The following is a 23,137-nucleotide window of genomic DNA, read 5'->3' on the forward strand; positions in this document are numbered from 1 at the left end:
GCCAATAAACCCTGTTTCCTGAGGAAAGACAAAGAGGAGGACAAGCCCACTATATAGTTCTTTAAGAACAAATCTTTAGTTTCTGGTCCCAGTAACTCTCCTTTCGTCCCCAAATAGGGTAGTCCGAATAATCAGGGGACAGCCCCAAATCTTTCTTTTTCCTCTCTTTCAGTAAATATTGGAGCTTCCCGAGGACCTAGGACAGTAGGTATTAAGGAATAAACCACTGCTTCTTTAGTTACCTCATCGGCCAGTAATATAGCTTTCCATTCTTTAATTAACAATGAATTAATGCAGTCCTGTTTTAAATTAACCATGAATCAATATGACAGGTCACTGAGAATATGTGAAGGGATCCTGCCAATTAATATTGATTCAGGCTAACACAATCGATTTATTATAAATATTAATTATTCATTATATATTATATAAATATAAAAATCATTATCTGTAATTCAGGGTGGAAATGCAACAAGTGACTAAAACATTTTTTAAACTGTAATTGCGCAGTTCTGTTTGTTTACTAGTCACTTGTGACTTCTCATTCTGTTTCTGTAATTGTTTTGCTCGAGCACATTCATTTTTAAGAACCTCAACAGGTTTCATAGCACCATTTGCAGTTAATTCAATCCCCAATTTTGGTGGCAGTATCTTGTCATGAGCGCAAAACTGATTCTTTGTGCCTCTCATCACAAAACTGTTGCCATAATCCAATTTATTCTTTTGTTCCCATTGCCTTGGGCTTAAAATTTAAGGATGACCTTAGTGCCCCTGTATCGACTAGAAAAACTATGTCCTCTTTATAAAGTCCCACCTTTAAATTTATCAAGGGTTCCTAGTGGGTCCCCAGGGGCAGGAACCCCTGACACCCCTAAGGTTTATAAACTGTACTGCATTTGCTTCCTTTTTCAGATCTGGACACTCTCCTAAAGTGACTTGTCTTTCCACAGTAATAACATCCCGCCTGTGGGGATTTCCACTTCAATCCTTGTTCCTGTCCACCAGACCCCTTAACACCTCCTCCCCGACCATTCCGGTTTCCTTCTCCTTTTAGTTTTGTCCTTTTCTTTATTATCTCATCAACCGTGGCTATCATTAGTTTTGCCTTTTGTTTCTACATCTAATGTTACATTGCCAGATCAATTGCTGACCCGATTTAACCAATTGAGCAGCTTTAGGGCCACCTAATGGCCATTCTTCATCACCCAATGTTTTGTTTAGACCTTGAAAATTTTTTTTTAAGAAATATTGTAATATTTCTTGGTCCCCATAACTTCAAATACCAATTCATCAATTTATGCTTGTCTAACTTTAAAGCCTGTTACTAACTTGTAAATATATATTTATATATTACAAATTAATTTATTCAGTATTTAATATTTAAAATGTAAAATGCATACAGTTCCCAATTTTGAAATCCACTATAATTACCCAATTTTAGTCCCTTAATTTATATCCAAAATCATGTTTCTCAAGTAGTCCTGACCAATCATTGCTCAATTACAATGCTATAAGTCGTGCAATAACCGGAGCTGCCTTAAAAGAATTTGTCTATTCAAGTTAGAAAAAAAAACTTCTAATGCATGAAGAATGGCCGAATCCAAGGTCACAGATATTAACCATAGGATTTTTTAAATGTTACAATTTAATGTTAAACTGAAACTTCAACTGTCCTCCATAAATTGCTTTTATGTAATGATAAAAGAGATTAGTTAGAAACTGACAGTAAGGCAGTCATGACCTGTAAAAGGAACAGGAGTTAACATTTTATTTCATAAAATCCTTAACCTTAAAAGAAATCATGTTAAATTTCCATAATAGAGATCAGATTCAAAACAGTCCTGGCTCTCAAGCTCCAGGGAACAAAGCACAAACATTCAATCACCAACAAACAAATGTGCATTCAAACCGAATCACAAAGGGTTAAACTTTCCATTAGCTGTACAGCTCTTTCTCTCTCTCTCTCTCTCTCACACACACACACCGTATTTCACAGGCACTTTCTGAGCTTCCCGCCACAACACCTCTAAGTGCTCCTCGCTTCACCCCTCTATCTTTTAAATTTTTTTTTCTGGATATCTGGCCATGATTTAGTTAAAAAATGTACCCTCAGTAGCCCTTCAGCTACTCGCCCTTCTGACTTGAAGCATAATCAGATTCCTCCTGACTGTAAGGCTCTTTTCCATTGACATATAAATTTAAATATTTACAAACCCAGTCTTTGCCCGACCCGTACTTTGGCCAAAGATGGCAGGACAAAGAATGGATTCCTTAGTCCATACAAAGCAACAATATTTAATCATCTTTTTCCTATCTTTTTCCCTTGTACAAGTATTATTTTTCCAAGTCCACACATCCTGCCCAACGGACTTTCTGGAGGCATATTGTAAGGGACCCTGCCTCCATTTCCATTGCCTTTTTTCTTTTATTTTACCGGAGGCTTTTTCCTTATCCACGGCACAGCCCATATTGAGTTCCTTTGTTAGTCCCTTATTAACGACTAAAACTCAATCCCGACCACCAAGGCAGTACTTAAAAGTCAATTTTTTAATCCTGGTCTGTGCACAGAGTTGCCTGGCCCCTTTTGCCATATTTTCTATCGATGTCCTTTCACGGTCTGATTCAGATGTCTCTCTTGTGGGATTTGTACCAGTCACCCAAGGGAGCGGACCAAACCGGGACATGAGACCGCTCCTCAATCGGGATCGGGACGCGTCTTCCCAGTGTCCAGGGCCAGCTACTCCCCCCGGCAATGGAAGAATATCCCGGACAAGCCCCCAGTTGTGAGAAACGAAGCTCATTCATTTCAATAATTTCAGTCCGAGACAAGATCTGAAGCAGTAGTATCATTTATTACGCTCTTTCAAGAGGGGTGTGGTGTCTACTATTTACAAGGTAGTCACACACACACCGAGCTTAACGAGTACACAATATTTATGTAATTAGTTTCTCTTCCCACCTCCCATTGCTCCTTCCCTGTTTTTATTTCCCACTACTCTTGTTTATCTCTGAACTCATCCGGCCTTGTCTGTGACAAAATTTTTATCTCTGGCCTCACAAGGCCGTTTAACCACCTCCCTCTGTGGTCTTATTGTTATGTATCCTTCTTCACTGCCGTCTGTTTCCATGCTTGCCAAAGCATTATTTCCTTTTATTCTTTATTTACACTGAGCCCTATGACCTCTTGATTGTGTTTTTTTTGGTGAAGTGGGAAACAGATGTTTATGACTGTTTGTACAGGTATATCTAGCTTAACCAACATCCCCCCCCCTCACAGCACCTTATCTATTTGTAACATCTACCATTGTTTGCATGCACATTTCATTCTTGTATGCACATTTTAGCTAATACAAAAACAATTATATATTTCCTTCACATAGCTTTCATTCTTGTTAACTCAGCTCTTGGCTGAAACAATTATACACTGGTATGAGTTCATTTACCTTGCATATAATTATGGTTGCAGAATTAACACTGCTTTACCTATATGCCACTGCCCGAAACGTCAATTTTCCTGCTCCTCGGATGCTGCCTGACCTGCTGTGCTTTTCCAGCACCACTCTAATCGAGACTTGAATCAGGACTTCTGGACTCAAGATAGGGATACTATCACTTGCAATACAAGAGCCTTCCACATAGTTTTGTATCAATAAATGAGAGTAACGTTTTTATTTCCAGTCTCTGTTTCCGAGGAGAAATTGAGGACTGCAGATGCTGGAGTCAGGCGCTGGAAAAGCTCTGCAGGTCAGGCAGCACCCCTCCCCCAGCTAGCTCTCAGCCCTCTTTCCCCTCTTCCTTACCCAGTCCTGAGGAAAGATCCTGCCCGAAACATAAAGAGTTGGTTTTCTGAAAACCTTAATCTATCCCAATACATAACTTGTCTCATGTTCTTTGATTTTGCTAAAGTTAAAAATCACACACCAGGTTATTGTACTTCCAAATAAACCTGTTGGACGATAACCTGGTGAACTTTGTCCACCCCAGCCCAACATGGCACTGCCACATCTAGATTCTGCTAAACAAGCTCCTGCAAGAAACCTTATTAACCTTCTGAAAATTTAAGTAGGCTACATCCATTCACTTCCCATAATCAATTTTGTGACGGATAGCCCCTTGATCTCCAATTCACAAATCCAGTTATTCTGCCTTAGCTTTCTTTTAATCCAAGCATCTATTGATCACAGTTAAAAATCACACACCAGGTTATAGACCAACAGGTTTAATTGGAAGCACCAAGTTTCGGAGCACCGCTCCTTCATCACCACCCGATGAAGGAGCAGCGCTCCGAAAGCCAGGGCTTCCAACTAAATCTGTTGGTCTCTAACCTGGTGTTGTGTGATTTTTAACTTTGTACACCCCAGTCCAACACCGGCATCTCCAAACCATGCCTATTGATCACATCCTTTATGATCCTTTCCCCCGTCCACTAGTGAAAACTAATAAGTCTGTAGTCCCCTGTTTTCTCTCACTTCCTTATTAAATAGCGACATTTTTGTCGCTTCCAATTTGCAAGAATCACTCCACAATCTATTATTTGGAAGCAGATCACCCAATGCATCCAGCCACGTCTTTAAACCATACGGGGATGTTCGTGTCCTGGAGAACAACTTTCAGCCCCACTTTTTCTCCAGTACAACCTTTGTATCAATACTAATTTCCTAAACTCGTTCTCTCGGGTCACTTGGCTTTTTGGTTCTTGGGAATAGCTTCCTCGGTGAAAACGGACACAAACGTACCTACCATACCATTTCTCTTATTCCTCATTATGACTTGTCGTGACTCTGCCTTAGCCAAACCTCGCCATTGTAAAGGCTGATTTACACGGAGGTATAACTTATTTCTTGCCAATAGTGAGCACAATTCTTATTGCGAACGAGAAGTGTTTAACGGGAGTGGGAGTTTGCAAATGGGTTTTAACGCATTAAACTCGTTCGAGCGCGGCGAGAGTCAAAACAAGCAATTTTTAGAAAAGGCGGTGACTACTGATGAATGGAACTTGGCAAATCATCGCCGAGTCAGTGTAAATCTAAATGCAGAAAAATGTAACCATAGCCACGACCCCAACGGCACAATCCCGATGAAGTGGTTCACTTCTCCCCTCCCCCAATAACCAGCACAATAGGCCCCGGGCCGGCACTCTGATTGGTCCACGGCCCCTCTGTTGCTAGGATAGGGACTCATTCCTATTATTTACTGTCACGACGAGGTGGCGACTTCATTAGAAAACAGTATAAGTTAGCCGGGGGCGGGGGATAAATAACGCCAGGACACCATTCAACATCCCTCATCTTAGGAGTATGTCTCTCAATTTGCTTTAAACGTGCACATCGCAACGAATGGGTGACAAATAACCTGCACCGATTAGCGACCGTTCTCCCCGAGGCTGAAGGCGGAGCCAAGCCGAACCACCAGCCCCTCCCACCGGTGCGGGCCACTGTGATTGACATTCCATCAGCCAGTCGAACGCCGCCCTGCGAATTACGCGAGGTGGGCGGGCTGGAGAGCCAATCGCGGAGGGGAGAAGGCGGGACTTCCGTTGTTACTGGCTGGTTTCACCGGCACGAGCGGGAGCGGTTGTCCGGCGCGTTCTAAACCATCCTCGCCCTGAAAATGCACGCGGATGCAGTCAGTAAGTATGAAAGACTCGTCGCTCTAGCTATCGCCTATGGTGCATATACGTGGCTTTGCGATTTCTAGAGTCAGCATTATAGGGTTCGTTTGTTTTTGTTTACGTTTAGTGCTGGGTGTTCTTGTTTTACCTGTCTCTCTTTAATGGGGATGATTCGTGTGTCACAAAAAAGAGGTGACGCAGTTTTCTTGCAGTATCTCTCATTGTAATGTCCTGACTAACAAATTGCATTTTTTTCTCCTCATCGACCGGCTCACTGGTTGAAAGTAGATATCAGTAGATTGATATATCGTGTCGCTGGAGAAAGCAGGGGATGAGTATTCTCTTTCTCTCCTCCCCACCCCCCCAGTGCGGAAAGCCTTGTTAACTCTGCTGAGAAGCTGTCTGGAGTTGCTTTTATTTCAGGATATCGGGGAGGGAACAAGAATGAGGGATGTGTACGTCAACGGGCGGGCGCAATGTTCGTGATGTTTTGTGGGAATTGTAGTTCTGTGACCACACATTCTGCGATGACATGCCTGGTGGCGTCACAAGGGAACTGCAATCCCCAGACTGCCTACTGCCGTGTAATCAAGGGAAGCGTTTAGTCAGGGCTCACTACCTCCACTCTGATTGGCAGACTGGTCTCAATGCAATACTTTCTGCCTAGGTTGTTTTCATCCTTGGCCGTAGTGTCCGTTAGCAAAATAAATCTCTTTCTATGCATATTAGTTTATTTTAAATTGATTTAACCTTTTTTTTTGGATTAGTTTACATTGTCCACCTTTGCAAATTCACCCTGTGGGGTGGTCATGCAAGATATGGTGATGATTCTGTATTCCGGTCAGTTGATTTCTAATGTAGTTAACAATGTGATCCAGTTTTGTTTAATTATAGAAACCGTAGGACGGATATCATGTCTGATGGACCCATTCTGATCGAAAATGCTTATAGTTGCACAAACTGCTTGGATTTGATCTAGGTGGCTAAACCAGCTTTCACACCTCGAAGCAAATTCATCTGTTTGCTATTTGTTAGTGAAATTACATGTTTGTCTGTACTAAGAATAGATGACGTTTCAGTTTTAAAAAAACTGAGGGTATGACACCTGTCAGTACAGTCGTGACATGGTTTTGATTTATTGTCATGTGTGTTTTCTAACAAAGTACAGTGTAGTATTGTGCAGTGTTTTCACTCTCTGGTAGCATCTTAAAACACAAAGATAAACCAAAACTAAAGAATTTAAAGGCAAAAAATGAAGAAATAAAGTGTTCAACTTTACAGTCCTTTTTAGGGATTTAGGGCAAGTGAGTTCAATCAGAAGTGGCACAGTGGCTCAGTGGTTAGCACTGCTGCATCATAACACCAGGGTCCCAGGTTTGATTCCAGCCTCTGGCGACTGTGCAAACTTCACACACACATTCTCCCTGTGTCTACAGTCAAAAGATGTGCAAGGTCGGGTGAATTGGCCATGCTAAACTGCCTATAGTGCTAGGTGCATTAGTTAGAGGGAAATGGGTCTGGGTAGGTTACTCTTCGGTGTGGATTGTTGGGCCGAATGGCCTGTTTCCACCCTAAGGAATCTAATGTAAAGTGTTCCACCTTTGGCCTGGTGGCCAGGACTGTGTCCCTTCTGCACAGTCACCACTGGAATGAAAGTCATCTCTACACAGTACCATTTTGCCACTGAGAATAGATGGACAGCAGGCACTACTGACACTGCGAGATACCACTCCAGCCCGAACTTGACTGTGCCTCCACGAGTCAGCTTCAGATCTACTTCACCAATGCGGCCGCTGCTGATACCACTGGTCTCGTACTGGGCCCAAACTCACCACTACCTCCGTGAATCTAAGCTCAGCTTCGATTTAAATGTTGGTTGGAATATGATTACCATTACCGATTTCTCTTCAGTGCCCCAGTGTCATAGAACTTTCTGAATGAAGATGTATCAACTTCTGACCCAGTTTTCAGCTGTGGAAGTTTTGTTATTCTTTGTGCTGGACTCGTACAGTCTTTTGCAATACATTAAATTTCAATCCCCATTTGAAAGTGAAATTTGGCCTGTTAAATTGAAGTAAATCAAAATTGCATTTTAAATCACTTATAATTATAATAGACTAATTTTATTGTGATAGTTGTTTTTGAAACTCGTGGATCAAAATGAAGAAAAGAAATGCTTAATAATGTGGTTCAATACAAATTGTATTTGCAACTTCTGTTTAAATCCAAATGTAAATGGGTGCTTTTATATTTCAGTAATAAGCAAAGTTTTAGAACTAGAGTAGAAAATGCACTGAATGAATCACGGCTGTTGTTCGCAGGCTGTTCAAGAAGTTTGAAAATCTAACATTTGAGATATGGAAGATGTTTTGGTTTCTGTATGTATTGACATATGCACTGCTGAGTGTGAAACTGGGAGGTACAGGATATTCAGGACTGAGAGTTTAGAACTAAGTGTAGATACGTGAACTATTAAGGTATCATTCATTTAATTGCATTTTGAGATTATTCCTATTTTTAATTTGCAAACAGTAATTTTAAATTTGCATTCTCGCATGTTGATACATGTACTTAAATGATTTATAAGGAAAGAGAAAAATTGCACTTCACTGAAAAGTTACTTGTTTTTGATATAAATTTGTGCTTAATAGTTTAGTTCTAATTATCTCATCTATTAAATGAACATGTCATATTTAAGGGCAAGTCAAATATGCTTAGTGGTTAAAAGTTTCCTTTTGAGGACTATGGTAATAGTCATAGTGATGTACAGCATGGAAACAGACTGTTCGATCCAACTCATCCATACCAAACAGATCCTAAATTAAGAGTTCCATTTGTCAGCACTTGACCCTTCCTGTTCATATACCCATCCAGATGCCTTTAAATGTTGTAATTTTACCCGCCTCCTCAATTTCCTCTGGCAGCTAATTCCATACATGCGTCACCCTCTGCATGGAAAAGTTGCCTCTTAAATTCCTTCTAAATCTTTCCCCTCTCACTCTAAACCTATGCCCTCTAGTTCTGGACTCCCCCATGCCAGGGAAAAGACCCTGTCCATGCCCCTCTTGATTTTATAAAACTTTTATAAGGTCATTCGTCAGCCTCCAATGCTCCAGGGAAAATTGCCCAGCCTCTTCCCTATAGCTCAAAGCCCCCAACCCTAGCAAAATCCTTGTAAATTTTTCTAAACCATTGTCAAGTTTCACAAAATCCTTCCAATAGAATGTTGCACACAATATTCTAAAGGTGCTCTAACCAACATGACCACCCAAGTCCTATACTCAATGTTCTGACCAATAAAGACAAGAATACCAAATGCCGCCCTCACTATCCTATCTACCTGCAACTCCACTTCCAAGGTTCTTTGACCCTATGCTCCAGTATTTTGACAGCACTTGCCAGGGCATAACCATTACGTGTATTATAACTGCCCTGGTTTGCCTTTCCAAAATGTAGTGCGTCACATTTATCTAAATTAAACTCCATCTGCCACTCCTCAGCCCATTGTCCTATCTGATGAAGATCCCGTTGTAATCTGAGGTGATGCTATCCACTACACTTCCAATCTCTGTCATCTGCAAACTTACTGTATTCCATGTGATTTAACCTTGTTAACCAGTCTACCATGAGGACCCCAAGCAAAAACCTTACTGAAGTCCCTATAGATCATGTCCACTGCTCTGCCCTCATCAATTGTCTTTGTTACCAAATATACTCGAGTAAAAGTTGGTCTCATGTAAAAGTCGCCCCCCTATTTTTGTTCAAATAACCTGGAATTTTCTATATCTCGTAAAGGTTGGCCGTAGTTCTTCACAGATAACAGATCAATGTTTGTGTTAGTATGCTGGTTGTAACGTTCTGCTCCAGCTTTCCAGACTGCCAATTGATCCACTCCGCTCCCAGTCTTCCCGTCTGCTGTTTTCCGGTTTTCAGAATTGCCAGAATTCATTGTTTTTCTTCATTTTGTTTAGAGAACATTTGGGCTTATGCTAATGATACAGAATGAATTTTGACAGGTGTGACTTTCAGCCGCTCAAATTTAGTATCAATGTAATAGTCAACCCCATAAGTTTAACCTTTTTTAAAAAGTAGTCAAATTTGACTATTACTGGAGTATATGCGGTGGTACTTAAGAAAACTCAATCAAGTTAGTGAGACATGATTTCAGATGCACAAAGCCATGTTGACTATCCCTAATCAGCCCTTGCTTTTCCAAATACAAGGAAATCCTGTACCTCAGGATTCCCCTAAAAGAACTTGCCCACCACCGATGGCAGGCTCACCAGCCTGTAGTTTCCTGGCTTTTCCTTACCACCTTTCTTAAACAGTGGCACCATGTTAGCCAATCTCCATTCTTCCGTCACCTCACCTTTTGACTATCAGTGATCCAAATAGCTCAGCAAGGGGCCCAGCAATCACTTCCCTAGCTTCCCACAGGGTACATCTGATCAGGTCCCGGTGATTTATCCATCTTTGTGTTTAAAGTTGTCCAGCACCACCACCTCTGTAGTATGGATATTTTTTCAAGATGTCACCATCTATTTCCCCACATTCTGTATCTTCTGTGTCGTCCTTCATGATAAACACTAATGCAAAATACTTGTTTAGTATCTTCCCCGCTCTCTTCACCTCTTTCCCCCCCCCCCCCCCCAATCTCCTGTGGTTTCACACCTCAGCTGTCTTGCTGATCTTTGAGGGGCCCTATTCTCTCCCTAGTTACCCTTTTGTCCTTAATGCGTTTATAAATAGATTCTCCTTAACCCTATTTGCCAAAGTCATCTCATATCCCCTTTTTGCCTTCCTGATTTCCCTCAAGTATACTCCTACTGCCTTTATACTCTTCTAAGGATTCACTCAATGTCTGTTGTCCAGACCTGACACATGCTTCCTTCCTTTTCTTGACCAAAGCCTCAATTTCTCTGGTCATCCTACACCTGCTAGCTTGCCTTTCACCCTAACAGGAACGTATTGTCTCTGGAGTCTTAATATCTCATTTTAGAAGGCTTCCCATTTTCTAGCCATCTTTTTGCCTGTGAGTATCCATTTCCACCAACCCTGCCCCCCCACCCCCCCATCCTCCGCAATCAACTTTTGGAAGTTCTTGCCCAAAACCATAAAAATTAGCTTTCCTCTGATTTCAGATCTGGTCTACTCTTTTCCATCAGTTATTTCAAACTAATAGAATTATTGTCACTGGCCCCCAAAGTTGTCCTCCACTGACACCTCAGTACTTCCTCTGCCTTATTTACCAAGAGTAGGTCAACTTTTGCACCTTCTACAGAAGGTACATCCACGTACTGAATCAGAAAATTTTCTACACCTAACAAATACCTCTCCGTCTAAACACTTAACACCATGGCAGTCCCAGTCCTTGTTTGGGAAGTTAAAATCCCCTACCACAATCACCCTCTTATTCTTACAGGTAATGGAGATCCCTTACAAATTTGTTTCTTAATTTCCTACTGACTATTAGGGGGTCTATGGTACGATCCCAACAATGTAATCATCCCTTTCTTATTTTTCATTCCACCCAAAGAACTTCTCTGGACCTATTCCCAGGAATATCCTCCCTAAGTACAGCCATAAAATTATCCCTTATCAAAAACACCACTCTCCCTCCTCTCTTGCCACCCGTTTTATCCTTCCTATAGCTTTTATATCCTGGAACATTAAGCTACTAGGCCTGTCTATCCTTGGGCCTCATCTCTAATTGCTATAATATCCCAGTCCCATGTTCCTCATCATGCCCTGAGTTCATCTGCCTTCCCTGTTAGGCCTCTTGTGTTGAAATAAATGCAGTTTAACTTATCAGTCTTACCTTGTTCTCTGCTTGTTCCTGCTTGCCTTGACTGTTCAACTTGTTCCTTTTCCCAACTGTACCAGTCTCAGACTGCCTGTTGCCTCATGATCTCCCTGGACCCCATCCTCCTGAGCAGCTCAAGCAAATCTCCCTGCCGATATATTAGTCCCCTTCTGATTCAGATGCATTTCATTCTACGTATACACGTCACTTCTACCCCAGAAGAGGTTCCAATGATCCAAAAAATGTGAACCCTTCTCCCCTGCACCAGTCCCTCAGCCAAGCATTCATCTGCTCTCTCCTCTGATTCCTACCCTCACTAGTTCATAGCACCAGGAGTAATCCAGATATTACAACTCTCGAGACCTTTTTTTAAATTCCTGCCCAACTCTCTATATTCTCCCTTCAGAATCTCTATCTTTTCTCTTCCAACGTGCACAATGACCTCCTGCTGGTCTTTTTCTCCTCTTTGAGAAATCCTTGATCCTGGCGTCAGGGAAGCAACACACCATTCTGAATTATTGCTGTTGGCTGCAAAAACGTATGATTAGAGTCCTCCTACCACAATTGATCGCTTGGAACCTGACCTACATCTCGTTACATTCCAGGCAGTTTCAATACCAGGGGAATGTAGCATGACCAGGCAAGTTTCTAAGAGTCCATCTTCCTCTCCATTTGCCAAAAAGGCATACTTGTTTGAAATGGTGATAGCAACAAGAAACCCTTATACTGCTTGCCTCCATCTCTTACCTTTCCTGGAGGTAACCTGATTGTGTATCTGTGATTTTTCTCCCTTCCTATAACTACCATCCATCACATCCACTAGCTCATGTAAATTCCTCACTGCCTCTAACTGCTGCTCCAACCCATCCATGCGATCTGATCGAATTTGCAAACAGACACTTCCTACAGACATAATCATCAGTAACATGGAAACTCTCTCTAATCTCCTGCATTTGGCAGGAAGAGTGCATCACTCTGCTAAAGACCATCTTCGCTCCTTAACAATCTACAGTCTCAAGTAGCACAGCTTACTGTTCTAAAAAAGCACTGCTCCAGGCTAACTTAGTGCGTATGTTTTTATATTTTTAAAACTTAATCGAGACAGATCTCAATAAAACATGATCAAAAAAGTACCCTTGCTATTGTAGATTTACAGCAAAGTTACACTTAAACTATGCACTTAGCTTCTCCTGTGCTGTGAGCTCTCCCACACAGGTTCCTGTAAGGTCAACAGTGAATTTCGCTGTTTGTTAATTTTTCTTAGATGCACTCCAATGTCCAGAGATACTTGAACTCCAACAGCAAAGGCAGTAGCTGTGCAAATTCACTGCTGTGTCAGAAAACAGTAGATTTCTTTGTGGTTCATCATTTTTTAAGTTGAGTAAAATACTTCATATTAAATCTATTCTTTTTATAATTCATTTGAGATAATGATAAATGAGTGAATTATAATTTAATAAACTGATTAAGGGGTCTTAATGATTTTCTGAACTCTAGTAAAGCTTGAGCAGTGGTTAACTGAAGACTGAAAGCAGACATTCACCGAGAGGTATTTGTTTTTTGCACAACAATGAAGTTTATGATTTATCATCCTTGTTGTCAATGTTTCCATTGCAAGGTAATTGCTTCTAAATCATGAAATTGCAGAAAAATGCACCACTCTTTGTGGATTATTTAAACATTTCTAAAATCTGTATTTAGGACACTAATATTTTTAAATGATCCTTTAGTTCACAAACATCTCTGTCTAAAACTTTTGTACCTTCTCTGTCAAAGCTGCTCCAACTATCGTATTGATACAGAGTGTAATAGAATGAAGGGTTTTTGAAATTTGGTAGATATTTTTTCCTAGTTAACTTTTTTTTATAGGAAGATATGAAGAACAAATATTATTTTGTTAGTGCTTTGTAATGGAAGATTGTGTAACTTCTAATTGTGCATTAAGTTGAAAGTTCTAACAAAATCCAGAGATTTTTGTCTCTGTAAATTAATTGTTAGGGATTGTTTTCTGTAACAACTTAATGATTATTGTATCAGCTGACTGCCCAGATGTTGGAAGGTAATATAGATGGACCTTGTACATTTTAATATGTACCAGGTCCCGTGACCAACAGTATGGTTATTCTGATGAAACCCTGATTTCAGAGCGCATTTTGACAAATGTAACAATGTGACAAATGTGTTTGGGTCAACCCAATGGTTTTAAAATAGTCTGGTGTTGTTAATTTCTAACCTGTTATATAGTTTTCTTGTTCTCGCCTTACATGTATTTGGAAAGTTTTGTTTGATGTCTTGCCCTATGTTTCCTAATACTTTTAGCCAAAAGGTTTTTTGATCTTTTTCCTCCATTCCAGCTCTTACCCTGTTCATGGTGGTTTTATTTTGTGTGTTCATGATTCTTATTTCACATACTAAGCACTCTTCTAGTTCTTTGTGTCTGTAGTGGTTTTAGAGTGTCATGAGTAAGTCACTATCTTAATCAGAATGAAAAACTTTTGCAATTGGTTGAAGACTTTAATCTAATCATGTACTAGCTTTAGACTTTGTCATTCACTTCGTTAGCCCATGAATTCTCTGTTACTAAAATTGCATCTAAAGGATTTGAATTTTTATTTTTTGAGCCAGAGTTTTTGTTCAGCACCACCCACTGTTAAAAGCCAAGATTTGAATGCCAGAAGGCATATTAGTACTCTGAACAGAATATGAAAATTCTTATGTAAGAGAACAACTCATTTTTGGTTTCCACCCTCTAGTGAGTGTTTGCTTTGTTCCTCCTCCATCTCTGCTTATCCATGACCTTTTTGTATTTCCTTTTCTCTTATTTTTAACTCTAAATTGAAATTCCATGGTTTTTCTTTTTCTGTCTTTGTAAATTTATTTTCAAAATATGTGGAAAATACTATACCTTCTGATTTATGTCTCCTTTTTTTATTTCCAAATTTGCCCATTCTCTAGTGATGCCTTGGACTTGTGCCCTGGTTTCACAACATCAAAAATAAACTTTTTTGTGTTGAATTCATAACCTTCACCAAAAATAGTGATATGGGGTAAAGCTGAAATTTCCTAAATTGTCATTTTAAACTGATATAGCAAACTTTAAATGTGAACAATTGTTGTAGGATGGTAAGTATGTAAGTTAGCTTGTTGAGTTAGAAGATTTGTTTTCAGATGTTTTGTCACCATACTAGGTAACATTGTCAGAGAGTGTCTCTGGTAAAGTGTGGTGTTTGTCCCGCCTCTCTATTTATAGGTCTTGGTCTTTTAAGGTGGGTGATGTTGTAGGGTGAAGTAAGTTTGTGAGGCATGAATGGGAATGCCTTTGGAGGTATTTAGTATGCAATGAAGTCAGTTTTTAAAAAAACTAAAATAATAGCACCATCTTATTCCAACAGGTTGTGAATTTGTATTATGTCAAAGAGAATTTATGAAATTGAGGTACTGACTTTTAAGATTAAGTTTAGGTGGGGTGAAGACCATTTTTCTTTCTAATTGTAACCTCTGACACTAAAAGAAAGAAGTCAGGAACAGTTGTGTATGCATCAGTTGCCATTGTGCGACCTCAATACATGTGCTGAACTGTTCCTGACTCTCATAATGTCAACTGGTGTGTGCACAACTGTTCCTGATGCATTTCAGTCAGTGGCAGAAGCACTGAAATATTTTCAAGTATTGTAATTTATAAATATCTTAGCATTGCATGAATGCCTCATTAAGAGACAATTGCACTGATTTTTATTGGACCTATCCTGTAAAAATTCACTGGAGTTTTTAATATTAAAGTGGTGGCTATAGATAGACGTAAGACCACTTTTTTTAGTTGTGTACACAGAAGTTAAGCATTCACAAGAATAAAGATAATTTGTGAGCTAATTTCCTTAACAGAATCAAACCATTCTAGCTGGTTTTCTTAGGAGTTGAAATTTATTAGCATTGAGAAAGATCTGTATAATTTGTGTAATCCATGCTTAATCTTAATTTATTTGACAGTCATTTGTTCTCCACTTGATTCAAAATAGTTTTCATTTTTAGATTGCTTTATAGAAGCTAATTAAATTGATTCTTTATGGAGTTTTGACTTTGAATTAATAAGATTAGTAGTAGATTACAAATGAACAGATTTAAGTATTCAATCCTATTGTTAATGGCCTGGGTGCATTTAAGTGCAGCAAACTTCTTAATTAATCGGCTCCTATGTGATTAGGCGTGTGCTATTGGTCAAATATTTTGGTTGATCAAAAGATCCACATAATCAATAAAAACATATGCCAAATTGTAGAAACATAATGCAAGGGATATGCACATCATTTCTTTTTATTTATTTACAACATAAATCACTTGAATAATAATGCAGCTTTGCCTGGAACAAAACTTAATGGCAGAAAACCTGCTTACTCTCAACTTCACCTGACGACTTGGATATTGCAGAGTTCGTGATAATACATTAAATCTCCAGCATTTCTGTTTATCCAGATTGCTAGTTCATAAGGTGCTGATTAAAATGCAGTTTGCTGTACTAAGTTTTACATTATAAAAACAAAGAATTGGAGGAAATTTTGCATGTTTGTCTTCTAATGTTTATTTATTTCTTATCTTCCGATGTTGAGTTTAAACTTTTTCACTTTCTCCTAGATTTTCCACTAACTTCTCACCTGTCTACATTGGCCAATATTCACAAGATTTACCACACCTTAAACAAACTGGTAACTTCAATTTTCTTAATACTTAGTGCAGAGTAATTTGCTGCAAACTATTTTTTCACTAACCACATAAATGCAAACTTCAAAAGAAATGGCTTAAATACAAAATGACAGCAAACAAGTTGTCAAGTAATTTTCTGTACCCTTAAGTCTTTAGTTATCCTTCTGGGTTTTAGTCTACTAAATGGTTTGGTTTGAGTTGTTTGAAAAGTACATAACTTTAAACAAAAACTTTGCTGTGAATAGCAAACTTGGGTAAGAAACACAAATGGGAAACTGACTAATCAAATACAGCAGAACTTGGATGGACTGGCAAGCCTGGCTTTAATATGGAGAAACGTTATGGTTGGGCAAGTGTAATAAGTAGGAACTATGTAAGCTATAGCTATTGTTCTGTAGCCTGTGATAAGCAAGACCTATCTTGGGACTTGGTGGACATATTAATGAAGGCATCAAGGACCTCCTGTTGCGTGAGGAAGAAGGACCAGGATGACAAGATAAAGGGACTCTTGGGGAATGAGGGAGGTTGTGAATTTAGTCAAAAGGCAAAAGAAACATTATATAGCTTTAGGAAGCTAAAATTGGACAAGAGTCAATGAGGATTATAAAGCAGAAAAGAACTCTGGCAGGGAATTAGGAAAGCAAGAAGGGGCTGTGAAATGACCTCAGCAAGTAGGTTAAAGAGAATCCCAAGCATATGTTAAAAACAAGAGGATCACGAGGGAGAAGGTAGGATTAAGGAGGGAACTTGTGCATGAAGGCAGAGGATGTGGGCGAGATCCTAAATGAGTACTGGGCATCAGTATTCGGGAAGAATTATGGCGAATAGTGAGATTTGTGTGTGGAGCATGCTAATATGTTCGGGTGTTTTCAGATCAAGAAAGTAGTAATGTTGGCTCTCTTGAAGAGCGTTATGCTGGTATCTACCTCAGGTTATTGAGCGAGCCAAGAGGAGATTTCTGGGGCCTTGACCAAGATAGGAGTATCCTCACTAGCCACTGGAGAGGTCCCAGAGACTGGCAAGTAACTAACGTCCTTCCGTTGTTCAAGAAGTGGGGATACAGTCGGTTCTGATATGTGGCAGTTCTGTTTTCACGTGACCGCTCATTATAAAATTGTGCAATAGCCGTGCCACTTAAACAAATGGGCCAGAGTTGCGTTATAGCCAATACAGGTAAGGAAAGTTCGCATTCTACAAATAACTGTCTAAATTCTTCAATCTCATTTACAGCTAATTCGCGATGAAGAAGCACCCATGGTAGCAGTACAGTCTGTAATCCAGGAACCTATAGACCTGTGACTCTCTTATTGATGGTTGGGAAGCTGTTGAAGAGAATTCTTAGGGATGGGAGTTACACGCATTTAGAAAAGAATGGCCTAATTTGGGATAGTCGACATGGCTTTATGCGAGGCAAGTCATGTCTTACTTTCTTGATTAACTTTTCAAGGAGGTGACAAAAGTGATCAATAAGGGTAGAGCAGTAGATATTGTCTACGTGGATTTTAGTAAGGTTTACAATAAGGTCCCTTGTAGTAGGCTTATCCAGAAGATTAAGATGCATGCGATCCACAGTTATCTGGGTGCATGGATTCAGAATTGGCTTGTGCATAGAAGGCAGAGAGTAATGGTGGAAGGGTGTTTTCCAAGCTGGAGGTCCATGACTAGTGATGTTCTGCAGGGATCCGTTTTGGGACCTTGGCTGTTTTGTAATATATCAATGAAAATGTGGGTTAGTATGTGTGCAGACAATATTAACATCTGAGTTGCAGATAGTGTAGAAGGTTGTTAAAGGATACAGAGAGATATAAATCAATTAGAGACAGGCAGAGAAATGGCAGGTGGAGTTTAATCCAGGTAAATGAGAGATGAGGCACTGTGGGAGTTCAAATGTCAAGGAAAAGTTTACAGCAGGACCCTGAACAGCATTGATTTGCAGAGGGATCTTGGGATTCAAGTCCAAAGCTCCCTGAAAGAGACCGCACAAGTAGATAGGGTGCTAAAGAAGGTGTATGGCATACTTGCCTTTACTGATTGGGGAATTGAGTACAAGAGCCAGAATGTCATGTTGCAGCTTTGTAAGACTTTGGATAGGCCACGCTTGGAGTGTTGCATTCAATTCTGCTCACCACATTTACAGGAAGGATGTGCAGGCTTTGGAGAAGGTGTAGAAGAGGTTTAACAGTATGCTGCCTGGATTAGAGTCTGAGCTATAAGAAGAGGCTTGAAAAACTCAGGTTGTTTTCTCTGTAATGGCTGAGGCGAGACTTGATAGAAATCTATAAAATGATGAGCAGCATAGATAGGGCTGATGGTCACACTTTTTATCCCAGAGTTGAAATATCTAATGCAAGGGGGAATGCATTTAAGCTGAGCGAGGGAAAGCTCAATGGAGATGTGAAGGAGATTTTTACGCAGTCTGAAATACTGCTGCTACGGATGGTGGTGAGGTAGATAGGGGCATTTAAGGGACGTTTTAGATAAGCACATGAATATGCAAGGAAGGATATGGACGAAGGGCAAGCAGAAGTGTTTAGTTTAATTTGACGTAATGTTCAACATCAATATGGGCCAAAGGGTCTGTTCCTGTGCTGTACAGTTCTATATGGTAGTAAGGCATTGAGAAGACAGATGGTGAGTTACTCAGCGCAGTTTCTTGCCTCTGATCTTCTGTATGGTCCAGTTCTGATTCTGGTTAATGGCAATCCCAGGATGTTAGTGGGGGATTCAGCAATGATATAGTCATTAAAAGTCAAGGGGCACTGGTTAGATTCTTCTTCTTTGAAAGTGATCAATGTCTGGTGTTGCATGTCTCGATATTGTTCAATTCTTGTTGCATGTGGGCACAGGCTATTTCAGTATCTGAGGTGTTGTGAATGGTTTTGAACATTGTTCAACCACCCTAGACAGGATGTTCCAGATTCTTCCCACTGTATTTTAAAAAAACTTGCTCTTCACATCATTGGTGACCATTCCCACTTCTAACCTTTATTGGGGAGGGACGTCATTGACAAAGCAGCAGGAGCTGATTAGACCCAGGACACTGCCTTGAGGAACTCCTGGTACTGTGTTCTTGGTCCAAGAACCGTCAGTTTCCAATAACCATAGCCATTTTTCTGTGTGAAAACTTTCTCTCTGACTCCTCCTGACTTCAGCTTTTCTTAGACTCCTTTAATACCACATTTGGTCAAATAGTGTCATGACTTTGAGGACATTCAGTCTCACCTTGCCTTTGGAATTCAATTCTTTTGTTTGTATTTGGGGAGGGCTATAATGAGATCTGTAGATGCATGTTCTTAACACCTGAAACTGTGCATTGATGACCAGGTTCTTGGGGAGTGAGTGTTGCTTGATAACACACTCAATTACTCCCTCCATTACTTTGATAACAATAAAGATTAAACTAGATTAAGAACTGGTCAGATCTATTTCTCTGCTTTTTGAATACTGCTTATACCTGCTTCAATAATTTTCCACACTTTTGGGTAAAATAAATGATAGTGATTAAGGCCAGTTCTGGTGCCTCCAATTCTATAGCCTGGATAGTGTGCAGATTCATGGGCTTTGTGGTATCTAGTGATTTAAATTGGCTGAAAGTTGATATCCATGATGGGAATTTTGGGAAGTGATGGATTTTCTGCTCTAATTTTGGCTGAAATTGGTTGCAAATATTTTCAGCTTTTCTGTAGTGGTTTTGATAGAGCTAAGTGGCTTCTTGGGCAATAAAGAGGACCACATGACTGAAGTTTGATTCCTCACAAACAGCTAGACCAGTAAAGGTAGCAGATTCCTTCCCAGGAGGACTCTAGTGAGTCACATGAGCTATGTTGTATTTTATTATAAGCAGATACAAGCCATTGATTGGGATTTCACTTCAACAGATCGTAAGCTTACTAAAACAGAGTTGGTGGTTGAAGTTGCAATGTATAAATTTAGGTCAACCTATTCAAACATGTTATAACATGTCTCTCTGGGGCAAGTGAGACTTGAAGCCATACGTTATGACCTGGCTCCCTGGCCCTGTGAGGCAGCAGTGCTAACCACTGTGCCGCCCCTCACATAATTCACCATCTACCATGTCTCTCTCCTTTGAATACTGATGCAAAGTACTCATTATGGACCTCATCCACTTCCACATACACGTTCCTTCCTCTGTCCTTGAGTGGACCTAACCTTCCCAGCTACACTTTTGCTCCTCTTTTATGTCTAAACCGCCATGGAATTTTCCTTTAATCCTGTTTGCCATTACCACTGCTAAATGCTCAAATTAGAGCTGTATTACTGCAGTATTTCACTAAATGTTTGTCTAAGAAAAGATTGGCTTCACTATCACTATATAAAACAAAACTCAGTCTAGCACAGCAACCAGTCCTTCGGCCCAACCAGATTATGCTGACACCTGATTCCTTTCTGAACAAAAACCTTTTGCCTCTGTGCTGTTGTATTCCTCTATTCCCTGCCTGTTCATTTATCGATTTATGATGCCTCTTAAACATTGCAATTGTATCAGTCTCTTCCACCCCAGCAGCGCATTCCAGGCACTTAGCACAGTCTGTTTTAAAAAAAACAAAGAAAAACTGGCTCTCGCATCTCCTTTTAAACTTGCCCCTTTTACCTTAAACCTGTGTCCCTGAGTAATTAACATTTTCTACCCTGGGTGAGAAAGACTCCCAATTATCCATGCACCTCATAATTTTGTAAACTTCTATCAGGTCACCTCTCATCCTTCAATGTTCAAGTGAAAATAGACCAAGATGGTCCAATCTCTCTTCATAGCTTATCCCCTCCAAACCAAGCAATTTCCTGGTTAACTGTTCCTGTACCCTCTCCAAAGCCTCCACATTTTTCTGGTAGTGTGGCGACTGTAACTGTACACAGTATTCCAAATGCGGCCTAACTAAAGTTCCATATAGCTGCAATATGACTTGCCAATTCTTCTACTCTGTGCACTGACTGACAAAGACAAGAATGTCACCTGCCTTTACGACCATCTTATCCAAATGTTGCTATTTTCAGGTAACCATGGACTTGTACGCTTAGATCCCTATGGATGTTAATGCTTCTAAGGGTTCTGCCATTTACTATTTTTCTTTTTCTCCTGCATTGCAGCTCCCAAAATGCAGCAACTTGCATTTGTCTGTATCAAACTCCATCTGTCATTTCTCCAGCCTATCTATATCCTGCTATCTTCACTTTTCACTCTGCAGCACTCCCCTCACCCCCAAATCTTTGTGTCATCTATAAACTTAACCTAACCTTCCCAGCTACGCTCTTGCTCCTCTATGTCTAAACCGCCATGGAATTTTCCTTTAATCCTGTATGCCATAGACATTCCCGGGTGCCTTTTAGTCCTAACCCCTTGTTTGAGCTGTTTCCTTCTTTCTTTGTCTTGTCTGAGGCTCTGCCTGTCTTGGGTATCGGGTCCTTCGTTCTGGTGAGTTGTTGAAATGCTTTTGATGTATGGTAGTGTGGCTAGTCCTTTGGGTTGCCACAGGACTAGCCACACTACCATACATCAAGAGCATTTCCGAACTGACAGCCAGACTACTGCGACCACTAGGACTCATAACAGCACACAAACCAACAACCAAGCTCAGACAACAACTCACCAGGATGAAGGACCCGACACCCAGCATGAGCAAAACCAATGTAGTGTACAAAATCCCATGCAAGGACTGCACAAAACACTACATAGGACAAACAGGAAGACAGCTAACAATCCGCATCCATGAACGCCAACTAGCCACGAAACGACACGACCAGCTATCCTTAGTAGCCACACACGCAGATGACAAGCAACATGAATTCGACTGGGACAACACTATTATTATAGGACAAGCCAAACAGAGAACAGCCAGGGAATTCCTATAGGCATGGCACTCATTCACAGATTCAATCAATAAGCACATCGACCTGGACCCAATATACCGGCCACTGCAACGGACAGCTGGAACTGACAACCGGAAGCGGCAGATACAAACCACTACAAATGCCGGAGGAAAGATCACAGAAGCGCTTCACAGGAGGCTCCCAAGCACTAGACAGGGGACGAAACGTCAGCAACACAAATTCCCAGCTCGGCGAACAGAACCACAACAATGAGCACCGAGCTACAAATCTTCTCTCAAACTTTAGGTACAGTACACACTTTCGTAACAGTATTGTGACAGCTCTTATCCAGATGGTCATGGAGATGTACAGCACAGAAACAGACCCTTTGGTACAATTCATCCATGCCAACCAGATATTCTAAATTAATCCAATCCATTTGCCAGCACTTGGTCCATATTCCCTCCAAACCCTTCCTATTCATTTGCCTTTAAATGTTGTAATTGTAGCAGCCTCTACCATTTCCTTTGGCAGTTCATTCCATACATACACCACCCTTTGTGAAAAAGTTGCCCTTTCGGTCCCTTTTTAGATCTTTTCCCTGTCACCCGAAACCTATGTCCTCTCGTTCTGGACTCACCCCATCCATGCCTCTTATTATTTTGTAAACCTCTATGAGGTCACCCCTCCACGTCTGATGCTTCAAGGAAAATATTCAGCCTGTACCTTTTTATAGCTCAAATTCTCCAACCCTGATTTTTTTTTAATCAATTTGATTTTTGCAGCTATCTGCTTGAATGAGTACCCTTTTTTTTTCTAGACAAATTATTGCAGCTGGAAGGAATGCTTTGAGAAAAGGTGGTGGTACTTTGTGATGTAACAGTAGAAGAATACATAAGAATTACAGAATTTATGTACAACTGGGGAAGTAGCAAATTTACAATAGTCTACTAATGTACACTTTATTAAACTTCATTCAAAAGTTCATTATTGTCTACAAAATGATATAAAATTAAAGCATAAGACAAATCAAATTATGGTTAGGACATTAACTTCGCATGTTGGATAAATGTGAAGCTATGTATTTGGCATTCTGTATATAGGCTGAATTAAGGTAGAATGGAGAACTGCAATTGCAGGAATTGTTTTCCTTTTTGCCTGCTGACCAGTTCCACATGAATTACTTGAGTAATTCTATA

At 40.2% G+C, this 23,137-nt stretch overlaps 1 protein-coding gene across 5 annotated transcripts in view; it reads left to right on the top strand.

Moving 5' to 3' along the window:
- The first annotated feature begins 5,513 nt into the window (after positions 1 to 5,513).
- Positions 5,514 to 23,137, top strand: part of dcun1d4 (DCN1, defective in cullin neddylation 1, domain containing 4 (S. cerevisiae)) — a 66,134-nt gene continuing 48,510 nt past the window's right edge. Inside the window, exons 1-2 of one of the 5 annotated variants that reach the window (XM_072569214.1) lie at positions 5,514 to 5,629; positions 16,044 to 16,114. In XM_072569214.1, coding sequence (XP_072425315.1) covers positions 5,611 to 5,629; positions 16,044 to 16,114 — 90 coding nt within the window. In that variant the 5' untranslated portion in view covers positions 5,514 to 5,610. Of the gene's footprint in view, positions 5,630 to 5,693; positions 5,713 to 16,043; positions 16,115 to 17,342; positions 17,523 to 21,673; positions 22,245 to 23,137 lie in introns of those variants that run through there. The other 4 variants (XM_072569242.1, XM_072569225.1, XM_072569234.1 and 1 more) reach the window with 4 other exon arrangements.

The sequence above is a fragment of the Chiloscyllium punctatum genome, chromosome 1 (assembly GCF_047496795.1).
Source record: "Chiloscyllium punctatum isolate Juve2018m chromosome 1, sChiPun1.3, whole genome shotgun sequence".
In the NCBI taxonomy this organism is placed as follows: Eukaryota; Metazoa; Chordata; class Chondrichthyes; order Orectolobiformes; family Hemiscylliidae; genus Chiloscyllium; species Chiloscyllium punctatum.